Genomic DNA, 10096 nt, shown 5'->3' on the forward strand with positions numbered 1-10096 from the left:
TTGCATAGGCAAGTGGTTCTTCCATCATGACAGCATGCTGGCCCAAACTTCCCTCTGCGTGAAGCAGTTTTTGAGCAAAAACAGCATGACACCGATCATCCATCCCCCACCCCAGCCCTCCCTCCCACCTCCTACTTATCAGATCTAGCCCCATGTGATTTCTTTCTGTTTCCCAGACTCAAAAGGGACATGAAAGGAAAGTGTTTTGCCACTGTCGAGGAGATAAAACAAAAATCTCTGGAAGGCATAAAGAACATCCCAATAAGTAAATTTAAAAACTGTTTTGAAAAATAGAAGGATCATTTGAAGAAGTACATTGTGGTCAATGGAGAATACTTTGAAGGGGATCAAAATTTGGTGTTAAAATATTAAGAAATAAAGAAGATATGTTGAATTTCTCTTTTTTTGGGGGGGGGGGGGTTTGTCTCCCCCTCATACACATGCAAGTGTGTTACATGGAGAAGTCCTAAAAAGTGACCACTTGTTGAAATTGGCTAATTGATGTGCTCCTACTCCTACTCCCACAAGGACACAAAATTTAGAAGCAGTCCTCATACTATGGGTCCATTCAGTGTTGAAACGTAGTGGTAAGTCATCGAGAGAGAGAGAGAGAGAGAGAGAGAGAGAGAGAACATCCAGAAAAGATGTTTTGTGTTCTAAATATTGAGGCCACTACTTAAAATGCAAAAGTTGGAAGAAAGCTGTGACCATGATTTGCATTTTACTATTTTTTCATTCAGTTGCAGCTGTAAATATATTGACAATCTTATTTCAGCTCCCCTGTAAAATAGTGCCTGAGGTAAGTTCTGCATAACTTTCAATAAATGTAAAATCTGTAGGTAATTTTAGAAATTTTTATTTTTAGAGAAAAAGTGATTTTGCTAGCTATACAGATTAAAAAGTGTGAAAATTTATGAAAGTTGTGAAAATAACAGTTGCAGGTGCATTTTGAAGGTGATTGGATGCAGTATGCTTACATAAAGTGGTGCCTCAAACATGAAAATCATTGTTTAATTAATCATTTCAAGCATTTACATATTTATTTTTCCAGAATTGGTGCTCAAAGCTCGTGTTGCAAATAGTGGTGAACTGGATTTCATAGAAATTGAGCTGCCACACAGTGAGCTAACGTACAACAAACTTTTACGTGTGTGCTGTGATGAATTGGGTGTGAATGCTACCCAAGTGTTGAGGTTACGTAAGCTTCCAGACACAGTTCTCCGTAAGGATAAAGACATACGGAGATTGAAAGACTTTCAAGAAATAGAAGTTGTAGTTGCACCACCACCAGGAAGAAAGCTAGTTCCAGGTAGCAATGGTTTTATTAATGTGCCAGCAGCACTCGGCACAAACATAAATGGTTACCAATCCATTTCTCTCCATAAGAATCAGACCATTCTCTATTGAACCTTATTTAATATTTTATTTTGTCCTGGGTTTCTTAGCATATTGTAAGAGCTAGAAATTAATTTAATTGAAATATTTCCTTATTTATCTGCTTGCCAAATATGTTTGTGGGCCTAACATGTAGCACTTTTGGTTTTATTTTGTATGTGTTTTCATCATGTAGTCTCCAACAGTTTATTTTGTGTCTGTAAAGTAAGATGAATAAGAAGATGAGGAGAAAAATAATAGTGACAGTAACACGAATATATTGTGATTTGTAATATTTACTAAATATCAGTGGTTTTAAATGTTGTAAGAAATAGATGTAGAAAGCTTGAATTACATTTATTCTTACATAAACCTTTCTATCCAAATTCTGCCTCAGTGCACCAATCTTCATACAGATTCAAACTGACTGGAGAATCAGCAGTCATATAAAGATGGTAAGTAGGGTTTGTTTCCTGAGTAAACTCAGATGATTGACAAATGTTGGTGTTTGTGATTTCAGTATCTGTGGAGGTGTAGTTGGTAATGGGCAGTTATGGAATAGAGATATCAGCAAATGTACAACAAAATCTCTGTTATACAATTAGTCATAATTAAAAAGGAAACAACTTTGTGTTTAATGGCTCTTAACATCGTAATCATCAGACCTCCCTCCCAACCCCAAGCATAATATTTGAATTACTTAAAGTAGATGGATAAATCAGGTGCTTGGTTATAACTTGGTGCTTCCACTTCTTGGCACGAGAACAAGATGATCTTGCTGTTTGTATTATATGTGATTCAGTGCAGCTGCAGTACATAGCTTCAAGTTAACTGCTGTTTGCATTATGATTTTGTTGTATTAGTTTCCTAGTATGGTTATGCAAATTGGAAATGCTGTCATAACTGCATGAGACTACTTTGGTATATGTGTTGTAATCTTCTCTCTCCTTCCTTCTTCCATGTACTGTCCACATTAAACAGTGCCCAGTCTGAGTAATTAATAAGCAAAGTCTTTTATATGGGGATTTGAGAGGAGCAAAGATTACAATAAACTTTCAAGTTTATTTATCCTGTCATGTTGAGATGGCTCCAGTTGTTCTTGTCTAGGGGTCTGATTCCCAAACCTGAAAATCTAACATCAGGTTCTCATGGTTGGTTTGAACTAAATAAATTGGAATATTGTTGTTGCAAAATTTTTATCTAAATTTCCACAGAATTTTCTCACATTTTAGTATATCATACAGTATTTTGATTTTTCACATTAACAAAGCAGAAATTACATGGTTTGCATTTATTATACAAAAATATGTCCAATCACATCAGAGGCAAGCTTATGACTCTCACTCTCTGCAGAAATAACAATATTCAAAATAGTTTATGATTTTTCTGAACAAATGAATTCCTACTAGTTTTCATTACATTATTAATTCTGATTATTATTTCTGAAATTACTCCAGAAGTAAACTTAGTAAACAGTACAGGTTTGTGAAATCAATAACAGAAATTTTTAGTATGCAAATAATTTGTAATTTCATGTTTCTTAAAAAAATATATTTTTAACTGTACGTTGAGAACTAGTACTTATTGATTAATAAAGGTATTCCTTTCAATAATTTTAGCTCAAAATATAGTACACTGTGTATGAAATTACATGAAAGTCATCAGAAAAGCAACTGAGATAATATTAACATGTCCAAACTTCGAAAAATAATACTGGTATCAACTACTACTGTTGAGGAGAAGTAGTGCTAGAGGTGGATGTCCCATTACAGCATGGCTGTCACTTTACAACATTGTTAAGAAAAGCAAGATAATTTTTAACACGTCTTTGTAGATCTTCAACAGCAGCAAAGGAAAGTGTGTTAAACTTCTATTATTTATATTGTCTGGAAGTGTTTTATGCACTAGAAGCACATTATGCATATTGTTGACCAAACTGGAATATTGATACTAGAAACAGAGCAGTATATATTCGGTTAAAGTGTCCTGCAGGGGTATCTTTAGAGAATACATACCATGCAAATGACAGTATTTCTTATGGTATTCCATAGTTTAAACATAGCTGATCGTTTACTCGGAGTATACCTATTTAGTGGATCCTATCAGTGAGCAAGTAAACAGGAGCTTTGACTGACATGTTTCCTAGTGCTATTATGAGATGCAAAAAATGGTTCAAATGGCTCTGAGCACTATGGGACTCAACTGCTGTGGTCATCAGTCCCCTAGAACTTAGAACTACTTAAACCTAACTAACCTAAGGACATCACACACATCCATGCCCGAGGCAGGATTCGAACCTGCGCCCGTAGCAGTCGCACGGTTCCCGACTGCTCGCCTAGAACCGCGAGACCACCGCGTCCGGCTATGAGATGCAGGGGAGATTGATGTTGTGAACATTGGATGAAAAGCAGTGTAGTTTTGTAATTAATTTGTGGTATACAAAAGAAGTGACATTGTTAAAGTTTATAGATTTAGAATCGTTGTCTGGAAGTGCTTTACTGAGAATGTTATTAAATTTCATTACTTTGGGCATAGTATTTCATTGAGTCTGCAATCACGTTTGGTACAATGTACTCTTAACTTGGTCGTTAAATTCTTAGCTTTAACAGCATCGTCAGATGGAGTTGTGATGTAAATACCTAACATTATAATGGATGAACAGACTTTTATAAAATAACGATGTTTAGGGTAACTGTGGTGATGCACAAGTTGGGTTACATACCTTGTGGATAAATTGTATCTAGTCAAAGTTAACATCTTACACATACTGAATATGATTTCTCATATTATTATTAACGTGATACTGCATTTGTATAAACCAGTTATGAGGGCATGATGAAAAGTAACACCTCCAAATTTTTACGTGAAAACTCTTTAATCTTTTCAAATAAAATAAATGGTTTTTATCATTCTGCACCCTTATTTTTCATGTCTACATATTTATTTCTCAATGTAGTCACTCTGGCGACAAACACATTTCTCCCAATGAGACACCAGTTTGTTGATACAATAACTGTAGAATGTTTCACTTTGTTGACAGAGCCACAACCTCACCTCTGCTTGCACCACTTTATAGCTAACAATTTGAAGTCCTCGAAGGTGCTCTTTAAATTTTGGAAACAGATGAAAATTGAATGGGGTCAAGTTGGGACTGTATGGTCCATGATCATTGGCAGCGAACCCAAGGTGTCCGATTGTTGCAGGTGTCGCAGTGCTCGTGTGTTGTCTGGTGTTGTCATGCTGAAGAAGATGCTCCATGTGTGGACAAACTCTTAGAAATCGAAATTTGATCACAGCATGCTGTTCTTCATGCAACTACATAGTTAAGTTACATACAGACATGTTACACACTACAATTTGAAACCCTGTTGTGGCAGAGGGCTGCAAACATGTAGGCATGAAGTGTAATGGTGGAGCATGTTAATAATAAGATTTGTAGTACGAGGTCTGTTCAGTAAAACCCTCGACATTCGTAATTTCTGGCCAGTGGTGTGATAGAGCGAAGTGTGGTTGATGTCCCTCCACATGCCCTTGTTTAATGTGTAAAAGCCCGAAGATTCATTGTTGTACGTCTGTTAGTTATTGTTCAGTGTTGTATTGAGTAGAACATTGTCTCACTTAGTTTGCGAATTTCAAGATGGTGGAGTTAGAGGCGCAATGAGTTTGCATTAAATTTTGTGTGAAACTCAAGAAACCATTATTAGGCACACACCAAATGATGCAGAAAGTCTATGGTGATGAGTGCTTAAGCCGAACTCGAGATTACAAATGGTTCACATGGTTTAAAAAGATGATTCCCATGTCAGGAATGTCAACAAAAGTTTGTCAGGAAATGCTGATACAGCATCTTGGAATGCATCGTGTTGCTGCCAAGTTCGTCCCACGGCTCAAGATTCAAGACCAGGAAGACCTTCGCCTTGCAATTGGATTGTGCAAATGAGAACAAGATGATCGTTAAGAGCATCATAACTGTGATGAGATATGGGTCTGTGGTAATGATGTTGAGATCAAGGTTCAGTCTTCACAATGGGTCTGGAAAGGTTCTCCATGACAAAAAGAACTTGCCAGGTCAGCTAAAATGTCAAAGCCATGCTGATAGTTTTCTTTGACTTTAAAGGATTAGTTCATCACGAATTCATGCCACAGGGATAAACTATTAATCGATGATACTATGGGGACGTGTTGTGATGTGTGCGAGAAAATTAGAGAAAGAAAGGGCCTGAAATGTGGTGAGACAAATAATTGCTCTTGCATCATGATAACACAGGTGCTCATTCATTCCTCTTGGTGCACGACTATTGCCCCCCCCCCCCCCCCCCCAAAAAAAATAATCACTTTGCTGCCTCAGCTTCCGTACTCATCAGACCTGCTCGCTGTGGACTTTTTTTTACTTCCAGATTTGAAAACCTCATTGGAAGGATGAAGATTTGCAACAACAGACGAAATAAAAGAAAATTCACAGATGGCACTTCATGTGGTCCAGCAAGAGGCATACCAAGACGTCTTGCAGAAGTGGAAACAGCATTGGGAGTGATGTCAATTGTGGAGGAAAGTATTTCAAAGAAGACCATGCACAATAAGTTAAAACTAAGCATAGAAAAATTTTGTGGACAGTTCTGGAATTTTTTGGACAGAACTTTTTTATGAAAAGGTTTGAGTTTTCAGAAAAAAAAAATCCGGAGGCATTATTTTTTAGCATGCTCATATTCTAATAGACATAAAAATTCATAATGCATGTAGCTTAGCTCAGATATTCGACAACACAAAAACAAAGCAAAAACAGCATGGTGCACAACTTGAGGTGCATGGTTACAAGACTGGCAGTCCACAACAAATCCTGCATGACTTGCATGCCCATCATTACATATACATGCAAATCAAATAATACTGAACAAAGTGCTGTAGGAGAAACTCATAGCAGCAAGAACACAAATCTGTCATATTAAGAGTGGTTTGGTTTCAAAAAGCAGTATCACAGTTCACACGAAACAGTCAAAATATGCTACAAATACACTTGACCCCCTCCTTCCATTGCTCTATTGTGCATTGATAATCAACTGTGACCTGTCACTGTCACAGCAATTCGGAAGTCTTGAAAGTGGTAGATCTAGGTGCCATAAACAATAAAAAATGTTAAGTTTCAGCTCTGCCACTGAGCCATCTGTGAAAAGTCTTGCAGTTTGTAATCGGAGACTTCTCATTTGAAAGTGACAGATACTTTAAAGTTCAACTTCCAAATGTTGCTGTATCATATACAACAGATTTTTATAACAAAGCTTTCATGAGTGGTAAGCAAACAGAACAGACTGATTATGTTTCTAGATGTTACTCACATGGCACCTCCTGAGTTTTGATCAGTGTGTGCTGGTATTATTTAAATAGAAATTGTGATAACATTGAGAGAATTGGTTGACAGGTACACATGGTTTTAAAATATTATCAGCAGTGGCTGAAGTACCTGTAGGAGTAACACATGCTTTGATGTCAGTAGTGGCTATTTATTATTTATCAAAAATGCTTGACACTGAAGACACCATATAGACTTCAATACTGTAGCCCTTAACCATAGTGAATAAAACTGCTGGTGCAGTATACCAATTCCTTCTGTATATACACTCTGCCTAAACAACTTTGCAGATAAGAAGAGAGAAGACACAATGAACATGTTTCAATACAGAGGATGATAGTGCAATTTTTAGATCAACAGTAGGAAATCTTAGATGATACCTTCCAGACACAATAAGTCACTGGTAACTGTCTCGCTGCTTCTATAAGACAGTGGAAAGTACACACAACACAGTTTTTAGGGAAACCACACGAATTCTTAATTGATGTTCCCAAGAAAGTGTATTGATGATGGAAAATTCTGTAGAAGTGCATTACTGGCGAAAGAAACACATCAAAAATTAATTAGAGTAATAAAATTTTGGGAAAACATTTGTCTAGGTAACATATTTAAGTGATTAATAGTGCAAGAACAAAGTTTAATGCATGTGAGATTCATGCTATTGCAAATGTGAAAATGCAAATGTGGAACATTGTATTGAACAGGTGCCAGATGTCTGTCTGTGGGATGGAGTTTCATGCCTGTTGCACATAGTCAGTCAATACAGGTGCGGTTAATGCCATTTGTGGATGACACTGGATTTGTCACTCGATATCCCATATGTGCTCGATTGGAGACAAATCTGGTGATCAAGCAGATGAAAGTAACATGTCAACACACTGTAGAGCATGTTGAGTTACAACAACTGTTTGTGGGCGAGTATTATCCTGTTGAAAAACACTCTGTGGAGTTCTCTTCAGGAATGGCAGCACAGTGGGTTGAATTATAAGACTTACACATATTGCTGTGTGGGATAACCGAAAGAGTGCTGCTGCTGCCATACAAAATTGCACCCCAGACTGTAACTCCAGGTGTAGGTCCAGTGTGTCTAGCACGCAGACAGGCTGGTTGCAGGCCCTCAACTGACCGCCTCCGACCCAACGGACAGCCATCACTAGTACTAAGGCAGAACCAGCTTTCATAAGAAAACACAACATATCTCTACACTGACCTATGAGCTTCCGCTTGACATCACTGAAGTAGCAAGTGGTGATGGTTCGGGATCAGTGGAATGCACACTACAGGGTGTATGGGTCAGAGCTCTCCTTTAAGTAGCCAGTGTGTAACGGTTCATTGTGTCACTGTGATGCCAACTTCTGCTCAAATTACTGCTGCAGATGCATAGGGTGTATACGATCCAGGAAATTTTTGGAATTCCGGGATTTCTTCATTGTTTTAGTTTTCAGTTAGTTATGTTATTTTCATTGGTAGGAGACTACTCTAACAAAGGATTTTACTGTATCTCGCTACTGCTGCAATAAAATATGAGCGAGAGAAGAAAACGAAAATAAAACTTGCAAAGGGGTTGCGCCTTTACAACACCAAAACACAGTGCTCATATAAGCGTCTGCCAACAGCAAAATGTGTCAAAAACTTTAGGAAGACTATGCAATGCTTTATAACAACAAATTGCCGCGGCGATGAGCGTGACGTCACAACTGTTTAGATTCGTTCGCTTCCGCTTCTGGCTGCAGAAGTGTGGCTGTCAGCTGCTTAAGCACTAGCAGCAAGCTGCCAGATTCACGCATGTTCAACAAACCCGGATCTAAGGGGCTGGCTCAAACCGGGATATGTGCCAATTTTTTTGGCAAATTTTTTTTTTTTTTTTTTTTTTTTTTTTTGCGGGGGGGGGGAGCATATTCATATTCTTGAGGAAAAAGCGCATAACATCCAGCGTACGTTTGTCTTATCGATTATTCATATGATTCTGAAACTCATCACCGTTGGTTTTTGAACCTATTCTAAATTGATTTCTGGATGAATCATAAGTTGATTTTTTGAATGCATGCATAGTGTACGTGATGTCACTACCAGGGTAATCCCCATCGCATCTAGAAATAAAACTTTCCTGCAGACAGAAGGGGCGGGGCTATACGAGCTGAGCGGAATAACGCCGAACGGGTGAATGCCAGTCGCTGTTTATGTGGTTGACCGGGTTTCGAATGTTCACGTTGTTATAATTATTAGCGAAATCCATAGATTCAGACCATCAGACTGGAAATAAGTAACGGTCTATTCAAGAAAATGAAATTTTTATCTGGATTACTACACTAGTAAGGGCCAATTGTTCTGTCCCTGGCTAGCAGCCGCTTCTATTCTGGGAGTAGCACAGAAAACGCGTTGAACGAACACGTAATAACGCGTAACCGGAGAATAAACGCTGGGTAACTAAACCGGTGATTGTGGCAGGGTTAATGAAGTTAACCAGAGAATAAGTTTTGGCACTGGTAGGAATAGTCACAGAATTGATGACAAGATTGTTTGTTAGAACGAGGAAGGAGGAAAAAACGGGGACATCACACAAATTATGGAGGAATATGACGATTCCAAATTTACATAAAAATTTCGTACTACTACTTTTCGATCTCATGCTTGAGAACCCGGAGCGTATGAATGAAATGTGAAACTTATTTCCTAACATAAAGCTTTTTGCTTGTAGTAAACCTAACAGGCATTTGATATTGGTACTTCGTGAATTATATTCTTTTGCATTATGAAAATAACTGTTTGTGCAAAATCACCCTCGTTTATTTGGTGTGTGTTACCATTGCTGTATATTAGGCAGTCCTATTTTGTTTTTTCTAGCGGACAGTGACAAAATACACTTAACCAGATTGAGAAACCACACCAGTCTTGGGTACTATTTGTATTCACAGCTTTTTCAGTGTTGGACAACGACATTTCGTTTTTTCATCTAGCATGTTGAACTTTGGTGAGATAATCGATTTTCCGCCAGAAAGGAAAGCACGTCATGCAAAGCTGTAGGAAGATTAGAGAGAAAAAAAATGCTAAGACTTAAGGATTGAAGAAATGTGCACTGTCTTGCTTGTCTCTTGTCTTTACTAGTTTTATGTATCCTATAATTAATTTTATGTTAAACAAAACAGGAACTTACTAGCTAATAGTCAATAAAGAGTGCAACTTTTCTGAAGAGTTCTTGTTCTCCCGGTTACAAATAATCCCATCCAGTATTAATAGCGAGGGTTTTTTCATATAAAAAAGAGGGGGCAGGATGTCAAATGGGCCGATTGAGAGCAGGAGAGGCACCACAGGATATTTAAATTTCCACTGTCCTGAATATAGTTGGATGGCATTCATTACAAAATATACGCGTTT

General features: G+C 37.7%; 1 protein-coding gene across 2 annotated transcripts in view; it reads left to right on the forward strand.

Annotated features, from left to right (window-relative positions):
- LOC126334730 (ankyrin repeat domain-containing protein 40-like) overlaps positions 1-1725 on the forward strand; it is a 33054-nt gene extending 31329 nt beyond the window's left edge. For both annotated transcript variants that reach the window (XM_049997269.1, XM_049997270.1), the window contains exon 3: positions 1052-1725. In XM_049997269.1, coding sequence (XP_049853226.1) covers positions 1052-1407 — 356 coding nt within the window. In that variant the 3' untranslated portion in view covers positions 1408-1725. The remainder of the gene's footprint in view (positions 1-1051) is intronic.
- The last annotated feature ends 8371 nt before the right edge of the window (positions 1726-10096 follow it).

The sequence above is a fragment of the Schistocerca gregaria genome, chromosome 2 (genome assembly GCF_023897955.1).
Source record: "Schistocerca gregaria isolate iqSchGreg1 chromosome 2, iqSchGreg1.2, whole genome shotgun sequence".
In the NCBI taxonomy this organism is placed as follows: domain Eukaryota; kingdom Metazoa; phylum Arthropoda; class Insecta; order Orthoptera; family Acrididae; genus Schistocerca; species Schistocerca gregaria.